Source organism: Podarcis erhardii (assembly GCF_964252035.2).
Source record: "Podarcis erhardii genome assembly, chromosome: 11".
Taxonomy (NCBI): domain Eukaryota; kingdom Metazoa; phylum Chordata; class Lepidosauria; order Squamata; family Lacertidae; genus Podarcis; species Podarcis erhardii.
Genome location: NC_138501.1, coordinates 3225089 through 3243425, shown reverse-complemented (window position 1 = coordinate 3243425; position 18337 = coordinate 3225089). Strand labels below are relative to the sequence as shown.

At 41.3% G+C, this 18337-nt stretch overlaps 2 protein-coding genes across 4 annotated transcripts in view; both read left to right on the top strand.

The window, feature by feature from the left end:
* Positions 1-239: 239 nt before the first annotated feature.
* On the top strand, positions 240-5256 carry LOC309352537 (uncharacterized protein C9orf40 homolog). Its single transcript, XM_081881110.1, has 2 exons — positions 240-528; positions 4207-5256. The coding sequence occupies exons 1-2, from the start codon at positions 244-246 to the stop codon at positions 4357-4359; spliced, it is 438 nt and encodes a 145-aa protein (XP_081737236.1). The 5' UTR covers positions 240-243; the 3' UTR covers positions 4360-5256.
* A 139-nt stretch (positions 5257-5395) lies between these two features.
* TRPM6 (transient receptor potential cation channel subfamily M member 6) overlaps positions 5396-18337 on the top strand; it is a 100594-nt gene continuing 87652 nt past the window's right edge. The window contains exons 1-2 of one of the 3 annotated variants that reach the window (XM_081880903.1): positions 5396-5552; positions 6596-8053. In XM_081880903.1, coding sequence (XP_081737029.1) covers positions 8048-8053 — 6 coding nt within the window. In that variant the 5' untranslated portion in view covers positions 5396-5552; positions 6596-8047. Of the gene's footprint in view, positions 5553-6595; positions 8054-10612; positions 10862-17680; positions 17791-18337 lie in introns of those variants that run through there. The other 2 variants (XM_081880902.1, XM_081880900.1) reach the window with 2 other exon arrangements.

Below are 18337 nucleotides of genomic sequence, written 5' to 3'. Positions count from 1 at the left end.
GTCAATATAGGCACAGAGTTAATTTTTTAAACATTTTCTAATGGTGGTGTGCCTCGAGATTTTTTTCATGAAACAAGTGTGCCTTTGCCCAAAAAAGGTTGGGAAACACTGCTCTAGCCGGCCAGCGCTTGCGGGGAGCGCTGCTCGCCAGGCCGCTCTGGAGGCGCGTCTCCGCCAGGGGGCGCCGGCGAGGCCTCCCCGCGCGTGCGCACTGGAGGCGTGGGGGCTTGTTCGGCGGCCCCAATGGCGAAGCGCGGCGCGCTGGCGTGTCACGCGGCCGGGTGCGAGAGCTTCGCGGCCGCCGCGCCGCCGCTCCTGAAGCGCCGCCGGGCCGAGGCGGAGAGGAAGGAGGAGCCGCGAGGCCCGAAGCGCAAGAGGGCGGAGGAGGAGGCGGCGGCGGCGGCGCGGGCCGCCAAGAGGCCCTCGGTGGCCCCCCCGGGGGGCGGCCTTGCTGGCGCCACGGCCCTCCCGCGGCCCCCGGGCTCCGTGCCGGCGAGGGGCGGCCGCCCCAAGGCTCCTCTCCAGGAGGTAAAGAGGCCGGAGCGGGGGAAGGGGGGGGGCGCGGAGGGCTCGCTGGATCCGCACAACGGCCCGGCCAGGGAGGCCCGGCGGGCGGGACCCCGCGCAGGATGCGGCCCTCGGACCCGCACATCTGGAGAGCCCCGCGGGTCTGGGAGGGGGCTCTGGGGCAGAACCCCCCCCCCCCAGCGAGGAAAGGGGTAAAGGGAGGGAAGGCTTCTGAAGTAAACCCCTTTATTTCGCGAAGCTTAGCCCAGCCTTGGTAAAAGGGGCGCCCTGTCTGAATGAGTCCCCCGAGGCAGATAATATTCACGGGCAGGTGCCCCCCCCCCCAAGTGCACCTGGCGCTGGCATCACCGGTGCATACTTTTCCACACACCTTTCTTCACGTGCCTTTGGGAGCAGAGGATGCGACCAGAATATTCCTCCCACTTAATGTAAATGTATCGCACATGGTTTAATTGTGTTGAGCGGAATGTAACCTGCCATGATCCTATGCGGTGAAATATGTAAATAGAAATTAGGGGTCGACATTTTGATGCTGACATCGCTGTATAGACGCTGTGAAAAATGTGGACCCCTGAGCAGCACTGATCCCACAATCAACACCTAGGAGTAGCCCAGAGGTAGAGCCATGAAGGTGGCACTCTGTCAGCAACTGATTCAGTTTCTCAATCGCCGTTATATTTAGATATCATGGCTAGTTGGTAAACCTTTCATAAATTTACGTAAATTTAAAGCTATATATCATAATGGTTATCATCACCACAGTAAATTTTATTAATGAATTATGCATTTGTGAAATACTTTGTTTCTCTAATATATTGTTAATCAATTTCATTAGCTGCTCTTGAGTTACGCTAATATTGCTATTATAACCTAAAGGATAATATTTCCCCTTTTGCACCATTCATTATTTTATATATCTCTATTGGCTTCATTAGCGTGTTATTTTAAACCACAGTTTAAAATAAACTATGGTGTAAAGTGAGCAAGCAGTTTGCATGCTGCTAAAATCAAGTGAAGTGGGTTTCAGGAAAATTTTGAATTTGCACTGGAACATTTTCTGATGCCCTAGAAGGTGATAGAATGTAGCATGTTTATCTTACTTTTATTTAGTAAACAAAATATGTCTTGTATGATCCAGTTATGATTCCTACATTCCTGCATTGCAAAGGGTTGGACTACTAGATGACCCTCAGGGTCTCTTCCAGCTCTATAATTCTATGTTCCATATAATTCTATGTTTCTATTTGATCTCTTCAGTCAGTGGAATTGGCCCTTTTAAACAAAGGTCCTCAAATGCATGTTTAGATTAAAAGATTGAATACTGTTGTTTTAAAGAAATAATCCTTGCTATTTGAATTTTTAATACATTTCTTCCCCTCAGAATGTATTAATACATACTGCAGGTTCTAGTACCATGTTTAGATCATTGACTGTCACTCATTCAAATGGATAGGGCATTGGGCTTGAAAGTCTCACTCGTCCAATGGCAAGTGACCAGCCAGCTTCTGGTCACCAGGTGAGCCCAAGGCTACTTCTGAGCCCTGTAGGGAGGGGGATGATTCACATCTTCTCTCTGTCTCAAAAGTACTGCTGAAGGTAGTGGTCTATTTTGTTCAGCATTTGCAGAACACAAATCTTCCTGGTCTTCCTTTTCCCTGTAATTGGTGCCTCCCCCCTTTTCTTTCTCATTCTGAGTGCCTGGCATGTAGAGAATCAAAGCAAGCCGCTTCCGTCTTCCCTCAAGTCAAGTTCCAAGCTGGAGGAGGGTGACATTTGTTTATGCTTTTCACTGAATCCTCAAGTTCCATTGCCAGCTTCATTTTTCGAGCTGGGGAGAGGATATGGGGAGTGTGCCCCCATGTTGTGCAGACATTTCTGCGGCACAACAGAAGACCACCTTTGGGGGGGGGGGGAGTCATGATCCTGCCAACCACAAATTTTGGGTTGGCCACCAAAGCCAGCAAAACTGCAGATCTTTGGCCGGCTAAGTACAAGACCGTGTTGTAATTCCGAGTACAGTAATTATTTCCTAGGATTTTTTGTTCTCCAGCCAGTCCACCAGAGGGGGTGCAAGTTAAAGCGTTTCTTAAATCCATTTTGCTTGATTTGACGGTAGGCTCTTTCTTTCCTTGATTTCTTTCTCTGTGTGATTGTTAGCATGTAATTCAGCTAGATAGACTCAAGGAAAAAATGCATGTGAGGGTGAGAACTGTGCACATAAAGAACAGTAGCTTATTTTAGCAGCAATAACTGCCACTATGGGAACAACTAGTTCTAGGCCTAATGGACAAAATAAAAACTGAAAAATCACTGGTTCTGGATAGTATCAATCCCCATGTTCCGAAAGAACTCAAATGTAAAATTGCTGATCTCTTAACAAAAATATGTAATTTGTCCCAAAATTAGCCTCCATACCTGAGGAGTGGAAAGTGGCAAATGTTACACAATTTTTTCAAAGAGAATATGGGAGATCCCCGATATTACGGGCCAGTTAGCTTAATATCTGTCCTGGGAAAACTGATGGAAAATACTGTTAAACATATAGTAACCAAACATACAAAAGAACAGGTCTTGCTGAAGGAAAACAAGCATGGCTTGTGCAAGGTCATGGACCATCTCTCTAGCCTGTTCAGAGTTTTTTAAGAGAGTGAAAAGCTTATAGATAAAGGTGACCCAATTGACATTGTGTACTTGAACTTTCAAAAAGCTTTCAACAAGAGTCCTGATTAAGTTTTGCAGTCATGGAATAAGAGGTGAGGGACTCTTGTGGGTTAAGGGACATGAAGAGTAGAAATTAATCGACAGTTCTACTGATAGAGCGATGAAGAAATTGGAGTGTCTCCAAGGGCTGGTATTGGGACCTGTGCTTTTTAATTTGTTTGTAAATGATCTAGAGTTAGTTATGACCAGTGAGGTGGCCAGATTTGCTGATGATATTAATTTGTTCAGGATCGTTAAAACAAAAAGGATTGTGAAGAGTTCCAAAAACACCTCTCCCTATGAGTGGATGGATGTAAAAAGGCCAGTGCAGTTCAGTGTAAACGAGTGTAAGTGCAACCAAAATGATCAAGGGGCTGGAGCAACTTCCCCTATAGGTTACTCACCTTTTCTCTAAACCAAAGAGTCCCAAACGCTGCATCCTTTCCTCATACTGGACAGACAAAACAAGTACATCACGCAGCACATAATTAAACTATGGAACTCTCTCCCACAGGAGGCATTGATGACCACCAACTTAGATGGCTTTGAAAAAGGATTTTAAAAATTCATGGAAGATAAGCCTAGCAATGGCTCCTAGCCATGATGCCTTTGCTCTGCCTCCGGAGTCCAAGGCAGTGTGCTTCTGAATTCCAGTTGCTGGAAACGGGGGGTCACGCTTGCCGGTTCCCCAGAGGCATCTGAGAACGTGATGCTGCACTAGCTGGACCATTGGCCTGATCCAGCAGACTCTCCTTGTGTTCTTAGGATAAATGTTTGGCTGTGTGAGTCTCTCTCTCTCCATTGCACATGTTCTTTGCTTTAGATCCTGGCTCTTAATTTTCACTAGACTGTGGAATTTTTCAAAAATAGAGATTCTAAAACTGTTTGTAGATTTGGCTTGTCAATGCAAAGTGCTTTTTTAGAGGTGTTCATTTTTCTGCTGCAGTGATATCTGTTAATTACGTTTTATTTTCCTAGCCTGAAGATGATGTTTGGCGCTACAACTCCTTCCAGTACTGGAGGTCTCCATTGCCTGCTATTGATTTGTCTGATATTCTGGATTTAGAAAAAGACGATGCAATAGATGCAAGACGGTCCAGCAGTGTTTGCCTCTCAGAAATGGAAACCTGAAACCTGATAAATTCTCAAGTTACTTTGCCGAAGTTGGTTTCTTCTTTTGCTTGGAAAAGTAAGCAGAGATGATAGCCGGTTGGAGAAAAATATGCTTTGAAGGAAGGAAAACTTCTTAAAAAGAAAGAATGGCAAAAGAACCATCAGTGGACTGTCTAGAAAATTGATGGTATACAGAATGGAGCATGAAGCTTGGAGAACTATTGGAACATTTGAAAATGGATGTACGCTGACAGAAAATACATGTACTGTAGTTGGTACTTACTTCATTGAAAGAAAGCCAGAAGGGTGTGTTCTAAGTTGAACCTGGTCAGATAACTCAGTTGAGATCTGTGCTGTCTTTGTTGCTAGACAAAAAAATATTGTTGCTTAACCAATTTTTTAAAAAAAAAATCCACACTTCTATGCAGAATGATGGCAATGGATATCATTTTTTTGCCAATGCCACTGTACAAGTTTCTTTAAGCGTTTCTGAGAGTGGTGTGAGGGTAAAAATGATGTCAGGAGCTAATTGAGCCTTCAAATAAATGGACCACGATGGACAAGGAAAAGGAACCATGCTGAGCAATGTGAGACTGTTGGGCACATTTCTTGGGGCTTATTGATGGAAGGCTCCAATCCTACCTAGTTAATATGTTTGATTCTTTGTGTTTTGTATCATGTGCTTGTCAGATATTGGACTTAAGTATGAATGTTACCATTTAATATTCTTTGCTAGGAATGACTACGTGAAACTAGAGAGTTTACCAGTAGACTTCAACTTCAGACCTGCTAATCATTTCATAGTGTTATTCAAGTTAAATGACATTTCTTTATTAATCCACCATAACTTTGGCATATTTGTAGAAATATTTTTCACTGTGTAATAAAATCTCCAGTAATTTTTTTTTAAAAAAACCCTATGAAGTAATGCTCATATTGATTATCTCATTTGAAAACGTTACTTTCGCTGTGTGCCTGGATGCTTTGTCATTAAGCTTTTCTGGGGTTGGGGGTGGCTTTTAAGAATGTGCATTCAGTGTTAACAGTGTACACATTGTACTTTTTCCTGAGCTGTAGAAAGGAAAATATGATTAGACTATCACAGCCCAAGTTTTTATTGTTTCCACTGTTCCACACATCATCTTGTCAGTGGTACCTTGGGTTACAGACGCTTCAGGTTACAGACTCCTAACCCAGAAATAGTACCTCAGGTTAAGAACTTTACTTCAGGATGACAACAGAAATCGGGCAGCGGGAGGCCCCATTAGCTAAAGTGGTGCTTCAAGTTAAGAACAGTTTCAGGTTAAGAACGGACTTCCAGAATGAATTAAGTTCTTAAACTGAGGTTTTGACTTTTGTCAAAATGTAAACTTACGTACATTTCTTGGATAAATTTAGACTAGAGGTATCCCTCGTAGAAACTCAAAAGAAAAGGATGCAGACTCCAAGTGAAAAGATAGGCCTTTATTGAAATACAAATAATGCATAGGGACAGCCTCAACAATTAGCAATAGGCTGTAAAACACGACTTCCAAAGCAATGGTGTTTTTTATACACTTTCTGATTACATACATGGTTTCTATTCACCAATCAAAGGATCACAGCAATCTTAATAGATGCAACCCAGTGTCATCTTCCTGAACCAATCAAAATCATTTAGCTCTTCAGATCAGTTCTTATAATATAATGTGATTACACACAAACTATTTTCAATGTCTTTCTTTATTGACTAATTTTCCTATTCATTAAATGTCTCCCAGTATCCTCTTTCATCTGTCTATTGCCTAGCCAGTTCTCTTTCCATGCATACAATGGCCACCATAGAGTCTTAACAGTTTATCCTTTTCATCTTTCTGGAATGGACATTCACTACCTACAGTACCTAAAAGCAGCTAGTTTTGTACTGTAAAAGGTAGGCAGGTACAGACCTTTTCAGTTTAGTGAGGCCATAGACTCAAAAGAAACTGGAATCATCAAAATGATACGGTATGAAATTATTATTTTCTCCATCACATTTTATATAGCTTTAAATTCCTATGCGTGTCTATTCAGAAGCAAGTTCCATTGAGTTCAAGTATGAAGAGGTACAGAACTGCAACCTCAGCTTGATCAAGTGAGGAGGGCTGTGCACGTAGATTGCTCCCTCACACAGTGTAAAAAAGATAATGTAGCCTTTCTCATTTCAGTACACTGGTACCTCAGGTTACATACGCTTCAGGTTACAGACTCCGCTAACCCAGAAATAGTGCTTCAGGTTAAGAACTTTGCTTCAGGATGAGAACAGAAATCGTGCTCCAGCAGCACAGCGGCAGCGGGAGGCCCCATTAGCTAAAGTGGTGCTTCAGGTTAAGAACAGTTTCAGGTTAAGTACGGGCCTCTGGAATGAATTAAGTACTTAACCTGAGGTACCACTGTATCCTGTTGTGATTTTGAAGTACCTGTCATCTTTCTGCTGGCCAAGGAGAATAAATTAAATTAATTCTCCCCCTTTCTCTTAATCTGATTATCATATGTTTGATTGGGGGAAGGGGCTGGCAGGAGGGGGGAGGTTACCCCATGGAGTGTACGATAAGCTTCCTTAAGTATTATTGTCCATTTACTATCATTACTTCCATATTATGGGTTGCAAAAGGAGAATGTGGAAATCTATAGGAAGAAAGTAAGGCAGTATTTAGAAATTATGTGAGAAAGCCAAAGGTGTAGAATAAGCTTGCCTCTTTTTCTGCTGTGAATATTGCAGTGTATGTAAGTTCCAGAACAAGTGCTGCGATGGGAATGGAGAGGGACAATGAGGACAATGAGGTTTGGAGCAGGAGAAAATATGCACATATCTTAATTTAGACTGGGGACGGAAACTTTGCTGGTCTCCTTGTATATACTCACAGGTACATTGGCAAGCTGGTTTTTGCAAATACACAGCAAGACCTGAACACAGATTGAATTTGTTAATTTTCTGTGACTTGTCGTCTAATAACTTACTCAGGGCAGGCCCATGACAAAATAAGATCCAGCAATTTCAGGGACTCTACTCTGACGTAACAGTTTGTTGACTGCAACCCTGTATTTACCCGAAGGTCCCAGAGCTTATAGTTGTACGGACATATTTGGCTACATACAAATGAACAAGTTTCCTGAAGATACTTCATCCACTTTATTTTGCGGCAACTGGTACCATTTGAGAACAATCGCATTTATCGTAAGTACTGTTGAGATAAAATAGCAACTAGTGTAGCCTAAATTGCTCTGTAGCCATCATAATGCAAACAGTTATAAACCAGACTCTTTAGATGGCAATAGAGATGCACAATAAACTCTTGAAAAATCTGAATTTGTTTTCATTGGAAAGGTTTTATTTTGAACCCTACTGTTGCTGAAACTTGAAACAAGTGACGTGAATGTTAATCATTTCCCTAGTGGTATATAAACTTGAGACCAGATTGTGTCACATGATTCTGATTACCAGGTGATAGTCTCTTCAGTTTAATTGCAGTACAAACATTTCACCAGTTTTCAGAGGCCATCTCTTTTCCATCTCATTAAAGCTTTTAAGTGCAAGCCCATGGAAATTTGTAATCATTGCTTTTCGGCATTGTTTCCACTAGTTGCTCGTGCTAAGCAAGCTTTATCTGATTGGGAATGAGATGGAAACTTCAGACTGAGATCCAGTGGCTGAAGGCTACAAAAATGTTATGTTTTAGTGATCAGAATGAAGGTAAGTAGGCTGACTTTTCTGTTGCAATGTTTAAGATTTTGATACAAGCATTACTTCATTTGGAAGAAAATTATAATGTGTTTTTAGTAGCTTCAGTTTGGAATGCATAGTTTGTTTTTCAGTAGAAGTCCATTTCAGACACTTTCCTAACAGACTGTTTACGAAAAGTTAAGGACTGGAGACGGAAAAGTTGAAATGAACACACTCTTAAATTGACAGACTTTTTGCAATTGCAGTTCAATTTGATGATTCTCTTCAAAAGACTATAGAAATAGCTTTGCAAAACAGCAGTGCTTGGCAAATGTAAATAAATGTTGGATTTGGTTCTGTGAATAGTCCATCAGCATAAATTACTAAACAAGGGCCTATAAAGCAGGATGAAAAAAAATAAATTATAGCTCTAATTCATGAATTGTATCAATTAAGACTTGCTTTCTAATTTTTTTATTTAAGAATTCTTGAATCTTCAAAATTCATGATGTTTTTGTATCCTTATAACAAGTTTGCATTCCATTAATTTCATGAACTAGCTTATCATCTTGCTTTACACGCTGAACAGTTAAGTACTGATTATGCTTCTGTTAGATTTCAAAAAATAAATTAACATTACGGTATTTATTTAATTCAATATATTAATAGCTTCCTATACATTTCAAAGTGATTTAATAAAGACACAAATAAAACATATATAAAACAATATATGAAGACAATTAAAACAATTTTATGTTGTTTTTATATATGAAATGGTTTAATTGTATTAAACACACACACTCTTTGCATAGTCAACCAACAGAAGCAGCCTCAGAGGAATTTTTTATATGTGACGAAAAACCCTTCTCTAGAAAGAAAATATAAGCTGCTTCATCCGCCTCTTAGGGGGGAACAAAAATAGCATACATTCTGGAAAGTAGACAAAATATAAAGCGAGTACCTGAACTCCGGCTACCTTTTGGAACTAGTAAGAGGAAATATGGCAAGAGATTATTTCTCAAATACTGTATATATGGAAGATAGCCTTTGGAAATCTGAAACAGACTGCACAAGGGAGCAAGCCACATTAAGATAGTGGAACTTTTGATTAAATATGTGAAGGATTTTTCTGCATGTTGCCAAAAAGGGGGTTGCTGCTGCAGCTAATTTAACTGCATATAAATGTCTACTAGCCAGTTAAAAATGGGTGCAAATTTAGAAATTGGTTATCTTTTGTAGATGACAGCCTGGCAAAATTTCAGTTGATCAGATTGGCAAGTAGCTGAACTTGTCAGTTTCCATGTTGGTTGTACCAAAGAAGGTGGACCTGTAATAACTATAGATGTTCTGTTGAAATGTGTCTGACAACCAAGTGACACCTGCAGTTGTATATACCTTATACTCAATGGTATTTTAGAAACCCCCCCCAAAAAATTGTGTAATAAAATTATTTACGTACCACCTTTCTCAGGCCAGCACCCAAGGTGGCTCACAATATCATAAAAGCGCAACAATTACAATGATCTAAAATAATATTTTTAAAAAATAACAAATGCAACAGCAGTAACTAACTTTAAAAAGGTAAGTTAGAAGTGTTTCAGCTTGGTTTGGTTGTCTTACTGTATTTTCTAAGAGAGCTATATAAAAAGGCAGTTTAAAAAGATGGGTTTTGTAGCAGAAGTAGGCTGGTGTCCTTTAGCCATTTCCCCCTTCAGAAATACACAGTGAATATGCTCCCCCGTCTTCCTCTGGTGGTGAATGAGATGTGTCTATTCATGTCTTTGGCCTTATAGAGAGGAAAAGCAGCTAGGGAAAAACTTTAACTAGACAAACAACCAAAAGAAAAACGTGTAAGAAGTCCCCTTTTCTCCCAGTGTTCCCCCTCTCACACAATCTCCTGGTTTCTGCTTGGAGAGTTTTAAAAAATACATAGCTGCATGTCACATTGAGTTCAGACCCTAGAGCTGAAGATGCAAGTTGATCTGTACAAGAGGAAATGTCAAGCATTAGTTAATTCTTTAGAAACCACCAAGTGCTTACACACAAATGACGTCCTGACAAATATCAAAGAACAACAATGCCAAAGTGATTTATCTTTTTCAGAACTGCTTTTAGTTTTTCTTAATGAAACAGAGAGCTCCTCTCTGCCTTGAAAAATGCATGCCAAGAAAACATAAAGCAAGCTACATTTATGTCACAGGTAGTGATATCAATCAAACTAAACTAGAATTGCATGCAAACTGGCTTTTAAATCACATTGCAGAAAATCTTGAAAATGTGACTGCAGCTATATTATCTTACACGCCAGCCCCCTTTCAAACTGAAAGCCGAGATTGTGTGGTTAGTTGGCCCAGCCCTGCTTGGCAGGTTCCTAATAAGAGCGTCAAAAGTTTAACTCCCTCCCATTATTATTTAACCTAAGACTAGTGAGGAATCGCAGAGTATCTCATCGGGGTGGAGAAGTACATTGGTGTTTATAGTGGAATAAGCTTCATAGAGTGAAGCCACTCCAGGCTGGACAGGCAAGACGTCTTGGGCTGGTTGTTGCTTAAGTGTTGTGCAAGAAAGCAACTTGGTATGTAACCTGCTGAGCAGCTGGAAGAATCCAGCCATAAAGACAGCTGCCAATCGCTGATAGGGGAAAGTGGAACATTAACCATTCTCTAGTGTGGTCCAAGGATCAAGGAGTACTCCTTGAGGTCTGAATGGACTTCCTTTCCTCCTGCCTACACTTTGGTTGCTGCAGAAGCTTTGGGGAGCAGAAGAGAGTTTGACTTATGAGCGCAGTATTGACAAGATGCAAGAGACAAAGCAGGACAAATGAAAGTTCAAATGAAGGTAAAACTATACACAGAGATAGGCAGGTAGATGAGTTAGGACTGGAGCATAAACGCCTCCTGGCAGCTGCTGATCACCACAGCTTAAATTTGCTAACTCACTCTTCACCACCACCACTGTTAACTTTCCAGGATTCATTTGCACAGCCATTCTGTTAGGCTTGCTGATTCAAAAATAGACTGAAGCAAGAAAGAAAAACAGATGATCTGCAGCATATGTGTGAGAGTGCATTGCTTTGTTTTGGGATCTGTGGCATCATGAGTTCAGGAGGTGATTGTATATTTTGAAACTTTTGTCCTTGTTTGTAAGGTATGGAGGAGAGCTATATAACACCATTCCTGGCTTGCCAGTGTGTTCACTGAGTGGGCAGACAGCAGTGTTCTAGGGTTGCAAAATGAGGTTAGGTGTTTGTTCTGTGTAGGTAGAAGAAGGAAGAATCTTCTCAAAGAAGCCACCTGGCACCCTTAGTTTCAGCAGTATTAATTTCAACAGGATTGCCAAGTACCTCACTTTGATTTAAGTAGCAGCATTATTGTCATATACTTATCGTGAAGCTTTTGCCAGTACCGTGTCTCAGTGCTAGGCAGCTTCACCTGCTAATTTTTTCTGAATAAATTGTTAAAAGCACAGGAGCCCTGCAGAAAAAGTGTCATCAACCCTACTTATAAGTCCTGTGTATTCCTTACACTTCAGAAGTTAAAGCCCTTTGTGCCTCTTAATGAGTTTTTTCTGCTATAGCAAGCAGGAATCGGGGAGGATGTGTTTTTTTTGTTATTGTTTGTATTATGTACTTTGTGGTTTTATTCTGTAAACTGCCCCGAGATCTTTGGATGAAGGGCAGTATACAAATTTAATAATAATAATAAATTCTTCTTCTTCTTTGGTGATCACTCGTAGCCGAGTAAGATCGTCTTCCATAAACATTATTTTAACAGTGTGAGTCCATAAGTGACTGTGGAGGCCAGTTCTGAATCCACACGTCCTTCCACAGTGGGGACGTTGGTTTCCAGGCGGGAGTTGATCACGGTGTGGATTTTGCCAAGCGTGCCTTCCTCTTAGCACGTTTCTCCCTTGCGTCCTGAGTTCGAGTGTTTTCAAAGCCCATGACACCTTTGGTAAAGGCTGTTCTCCAACTGGAGCACTCGCAGGCCAGTGTTTCCCAGTTGTCAGTGTTTATACTACATTTTTTTAGATTTGCCTTGACAGTCTTTAAACCTCTTTTGTTGACCACCAGCATTACGCTTTCCATTTTTAAGTTCGGAATAGAGTAGTTGCTTTGGAAGATGATCATCAGGCATCCACACAACATGACCAGTCCAACGAAGCTGATGTTGAAGAATCATTGCTTTAACACTGGTGATCTTTGCTTTGTACACTGATATTAGTTCGCTTGTCTTCCCAAGTGATGTGTAAAATTTTTTGGAGACACTGTTGATGGAATCTTTTGAGGAGCTGGAGATGGTGTTTATAAGTGGTCCATGTTTCACAAGCATATAATAAGGTTGGTAGTACAGTAGCTTTATAAACAAGCATTTTGGTTTCCCTGCGAATGTCCTCAAACACTCCGCACTTCAATCGGGAGAAAGCCACACTCTCAGAGCTCAGGCAATGCTAGATTTCGGCATCCATGTTGGCCCTTGTGGAAAGATAACTGAGTATCAGCAAATGGGAACCAGTGATCAGGGATGAAGCTCAGTGGTTCACTGTTTTCCATATCATTTAAAAGGTAACTGGGAAGTCTACTTGTTTGCACACCTTGTTTGGGAGTAGAAAAAAATTTCAGTGCCTCCTGTCCTAGATAGAATAATTAAAGACCCAATTTGAAATCCTTACTTTGCTTAGAATTAGTCTGCAAGATTTGCTGTGCCAGTGTATAATCATGTAAGGATAGAGTGGAAATGCACACATCAGTTGTTATGTCAGTACAATGTCACAAGGTAAGACTAATGATACTAATTCTGGCACCCGGCCAACACTATATCAGTGACTTGTCCTAAGGTACCCCCTGAAAGCCTCACCTTCTGTCTTTTTAATTGCTTTAGAACTGATTCACTCCCTGAAACAATGCTTCACATTAAGTATGCACTGTCAGTTTAGGTTGGCCCTGTAGAAGTTGTGCACTGCATACCAATTATATGTAAAGTGAACTTTCACTGGGATCATAAACACATAACATTTCAATGTGCAGTTTAGTGAGAGAATTAGAGCTTTTTATTGCAGAATTGTATTTAAGGCCTTAATTCAGCTGTTAAATGTGAACAGATTTCATGCCTTGACTTCTACTGCAGAACATTCTCTGCAGCTAGGAGCTGTCACTCCAGGACAGAGCGAAATAGATTGAGAAGGATGGCTTTGCATGGCCTTCTTGTTGTAGGCTCTAGGTTGTTTCTTGGTGGGTGGTGCTCTTGCACCCATTGTCTTACCCTGTTATGCTGGCCATCAATGATGTACACTGCAGTGACAGGCTTTGCTTTTGTTTTAAAGTAAGTAAACATTGTAATATAATATGAAAGACAACTGGCAGACTTCAGTTTGGGATCTGCAGCTTCCATGTCCTCATGAACTTTCAGCCTCATCTAAAGTTCATGTGGAATCATGGGTTCTCTAGGTTTATTTTGATGAGCATAATAAAAATTGTAAAGTGCACTGCTGCTTTTTTAATGTGTTGTATATTGTAAATAGCAGTGAGAGTGAATGATATTCCGCAGTTGTATGTGTGACTGTTGTTGACATTCCATACTTTGATTATATGTGGCTCTAGAATGAAATACTTTGTAAAACATTTTTCTCGTTTTTCCAAAATGTTGCCATTCAGCTACTTAAGATTAAGTCATAAGCAAATGATAATTGGACAAACATCTAAGAATAGTGCTACCTCTAGGCAGGGCTCATTATATTTTAGAGAGACATAGTTGGCCATCCAGGTTAATGACACATCCATGCCACCAGTAGGAAGCCCTTGAGAAATTATTTTGGGACTTCAATAGCTTTCACCCCAATGAATATGAGCCTAGGTTAGTCTGCATAGCAGTTTTACTGCCTTGCTGATGCTGTCCAATTTCACAATGGACATAAAAGCTTCAACTTATATTGGAAACCCATTAACTACTACACACTTATTTATACTTCTAGCTTCCACAATTGTCAATGGCCCAAGCCTACAGTACAAGCACAGTACAGCTCATCAGACAGGAATTTGTTCTTTAAGAAACGCCTGTTGTAAATCCTTGAAATATATTATCCATCTGTTAAAGTGAGAAAAACAGACCCACATAATCTGATTTATACCCACGAATAACTTACTGCAGTACAGATCCAAAAGTGAAGGTGTAAGAACATTTGTTACCTACAATTCCCAGTTAAAACCATTCAACACGTCATCCTGGACAATGATAACATCCCTTTTATAGGCCTTCAGTAGTAAACCTATCCTCTGACCCAGAAGTTAAAACAGCTATTCACCAACAACAGGCTGCAAAAATGATTACTAATTAAATGTCTGTAGTGGGTTGATGGTGACTTTGCTTATCTGACCATACCCTTTTGTGATTCATGGCCCTTTTACCTTCTTATGTACTGGGGACAGGGGAACTATTCCACCCCCACCCCGCTTGATTTGTTAGGCTCCAGTTCCCATTGTCCCTGATGGTTGGCTGTGCTGGCTGGTGCTAAGGAGAAATGGGCATCACCTGGAGGGCCACAGCTTCCCCATCCCTGCTCTGGAGAAGGAAACAAGCATCTTTAACGGAGGAGGAAATAATTAGAACTGAGAAAAGAGGTGAAATAGGAAATAAAAAGTTGGTATTGAAATCCCTGCCGTATCCTCATATTTTATGTGAGTAATACATACCTGTCAACTGCATCTGATGAAGTGAAGTGTAGTCTATGACCAGAATGAATGTTAGTTTTAGGTGCTGAAAGAATCTTCATTATCAATGGCCTGACAACCTTCCATTTTGTTATTTGTTAAAGTTTGCTTCCTCTCTGTCAAAGGCTGCCAGGGATCACTCTGTTGCACCCTATGGGTGGAATTCAGTGTAGTGCTGAGTGGGGTACAGGCAGCCCCCCATTTGAGCAGGTGTTACATTCCGAGGCACCGTGTGTGTTAGTGTAATGGTGCAGAATTGAAGCCCATTGGAAAAGTCTATGAACACCCCGTTTTGCCCTTGTGACGTCTCTGACATTTCCAGGTCACTACCGAGTTCAGACTGGGAATGGGGCCTCGTTCACTTGACCCCTTTGACATTTGCTCACCTGGAACCAGAATATCCTGGAAGGGCACAACAACAGGGTAGTTTCCCCCTTCCTTGTGCCTTCCCCAGAAACAGGCTTGAGTCAGAGCTGCTGGGAAAGGAACTGACTTGCTTGAAAACAGGTCTTACCCTACATGTGCCCACTTGACTGCTTCAGTATGGGAACTGCCACTACTACAGGTGCAATATAATACCTGTTCTGCATTTGAAAGAATTCAGTGGTTTAGGGTGGCAGCACCTGCTCTTTGGAACTCCCTGCCTCTTGAGATCAAGCAGGTGCCTTCACTGTACTCTTTTTGACACCTGCTAAAAAAATCTTTTTTATATGAGCCTACCCAGACACTTAGAAAATTGAGAAAAGGGTGGCGCTGTGGTCTAAACCACAGAGCCTAGGGCTGGCTGATCAGAAGGTCGGCGGTTCGAATCCCCACAACGGGGTGAGCTCCTGTTGCTCAGTCCCAGCTCCTGCCAACCTAGCAGTTCGAAAGCATGCTAAAAAAAGTGCAAGTAGATAAATAGGTACCGCTCCGGCGGGAAGGTAAACAGCGTTTCCGTGCACTGCTCCTTTACCTTTACCTAATCTGATTTAGTATTGTAACTTTTGTATGTTTTAAAGCAGGGTTATAATCCCCCCTTTTTTTCTTTTTTAAACTACTTTGAGAATTTTTATAATCAAGCGGTGTATAAATCTTACTAAATAAACAAATAAAGTAGATAAATAAAGTAAGGGTTGTTTGCCAGAGTGCTCTTGAATGGGATCATGGGCAAGAACTTGGTTATTCTGACCATGCTGTAACATACAACGCCTAATAAAAGCAACTGAGTTGAGCATTCCTGGTGCTGTGTCCATTTGTGTAAGGAAGAGGAGGGCACTGGGAGTAGGGACCCTTTGTGGTGCCCCTGGATGCCCAACATTCTCTTGCAGAGTGGCGCAAACAAGCAGCTAGGCTGGGCCAAGATCTCCAGCAGAAATTCCTACAGGGCTCACTCCCCAAGTGAAACAATACGCAAATAACACCAACATTAGTTGTCTGAGAACATATTGTGCTTCATGGCAAGGTTAACTAATCTATATGTGCAAAAAAATTAAACAGATGAGACAAAAGACCTTTGAATTGGCTAATAAATGTGGGAAACTGCTAGCGGGGCAGTTGAAGAAAAGACAAAAGTTAAATACGGTTACAAACCTCGAAGTGGAAGGTAAGAACATACAGAATCCACAGGAAATTAGAAACTGTTTCCAGAGATACTTCAAACAACTTTACACACAAGGGCCACAGAAAGAGATTGACATCGACCAATTTTTGAAAACTAATGGATTACAAAAAATCTCTCAAGAAAACAAGTTATTGCTGAATTATAAAATATCTGAACAGGAGGTGGAAGGTGCCATCCAGAACATGCAGCTGGGTAAATCTCCAGGGCCAGACAGTTTAACCACTAAGTACTATAGATCTTTGAAAGATTGGTTAATTCAACCACTAAAGGAGGTTTGCAACGAAATTTTGGAGGGGAAGGTTAACTAATCTATATGTGCAAAAAAATTACATTGCCTGTTGGGGACATTAATAACATTTTTTCTGGAACAAAGAAAACCAGGTCTGACTGCCAGGGCCATAGCTAGGGGTGGTGAGGTGGGCCCCCACCAGGGGTGCAGGTGGTGTACATAAATATAAATATCAATTATTGCCTCATAAGAAATGGTTTTAAATAGAGGGTGAATTGAATGGGTGGGGGGTGGGGGGTGGGGTTGGAGGAGAAGGAGAAAGAAGAGCTAACTTGTCAGTGGCCGGGGGGCGCAGTCTGGATGGTTCTGTCAGGGGCGCAAGATCACCTCGCTATGGCTCTGCTGACTGCCTTAATAGCCAGCTCACTGGCAACTATTTTCACCCTAGGGTTTTTAATTTTTTTAAAGAAAGCTTGACATATAATGGTGTAGGAATAATAATGCTCTTGGAATACAGTACTAATGCTTATATTTATACCGTAACCTAGATTCCCCCCGTTCAGCAGTAAATTTCTGAACAATGCCTATTTATGTCCACACTTGTACAGACTTCAATTTAGTAAAATTAATTCCAGAGCTGTCTAAAATACATGTTATCCCTTGCTTATTGGTGTTTAATTAGTGTACTTCATCAAAAAGATCTGACTAGGTTCAGCTTTATGTCAATTGCTAAAACAAGTATGGTTTAAGATGGAAAGCCCAGACAATCAGTCTAGGGATCAAGTTAGGGCAAAACAAAGAGCATACCAAGGTTTGGTGCTTGTGGCACATATTTTATTTTCCTTCTGCGCTGGTGGTTCCTGAGGGCTGAAGATCAGTTCCTGTATATGAAGTGATATGCCTATGTCTGAACTAGGCAACTTCAGACTGTAGGTGGTGGCTTGCATCTCTATCCCCTTCCTAGCCACATGAAGAAAGCCACCAGATGTTCACATGATGCAGTCTCAACCACCCTTTAGGAAGCACCTTGTGTTTTATCAGATATGCTCTTGTATATATAACACACAAACCTGTGTCTAACACAGAGGCTCACAGAACTATTACCCCAGAGACGTGCCTTTTACAGAATATGGGGCAGGCATTTAGAAACCTTTGGAAAAACGAAATGAACTGGCAAGGGGAAAGATCATATGAAAATGCCTGTGATCCAAATCTCACAAGGGTTACAGGTGAGCGAGATTCATAAAATAAGAAAGGTAAAGAGAAGTGAAAAGCTTAACTGCAAGGTAGTTACCTGCCTCGTGGAAGGAGGAGCAAAGAAAAGCAATTTGGGGGATTTTCACAGGGATTGAAGGATCCAAGACTGCATTCTCCAGATGCGTCTGGAGTGGCTGGGAAAGGATAAGGTTGTTAGAGAGAGAGAGAGAGAGAGAGAGAGAGAGAGAGAGAGAGAGAGAGAGAATGTGGTAGGACAGTATTATTTTCACTCTCCATTTATTGTATACAGTACTGGTTGTGTTTTGCAGTAGTTCATCTTCTGCCATAAACTATGTTATTGATCTCATTGTTGTGAAATTATGTATCTTACGTCATGATTATGTTCTGCGCCATTCATTTCAACACACACACACACACACACACACACACACACACACAGAGAGAGAATAGGTTGTGGGGGACTGTAAGTGCTTAAGTACTGATCACAGGAGTGAATAATAATATTTGCTGGATTGATTTCTGTTCCCATATGTGTTTTCCTTGGAATTCATAGACATC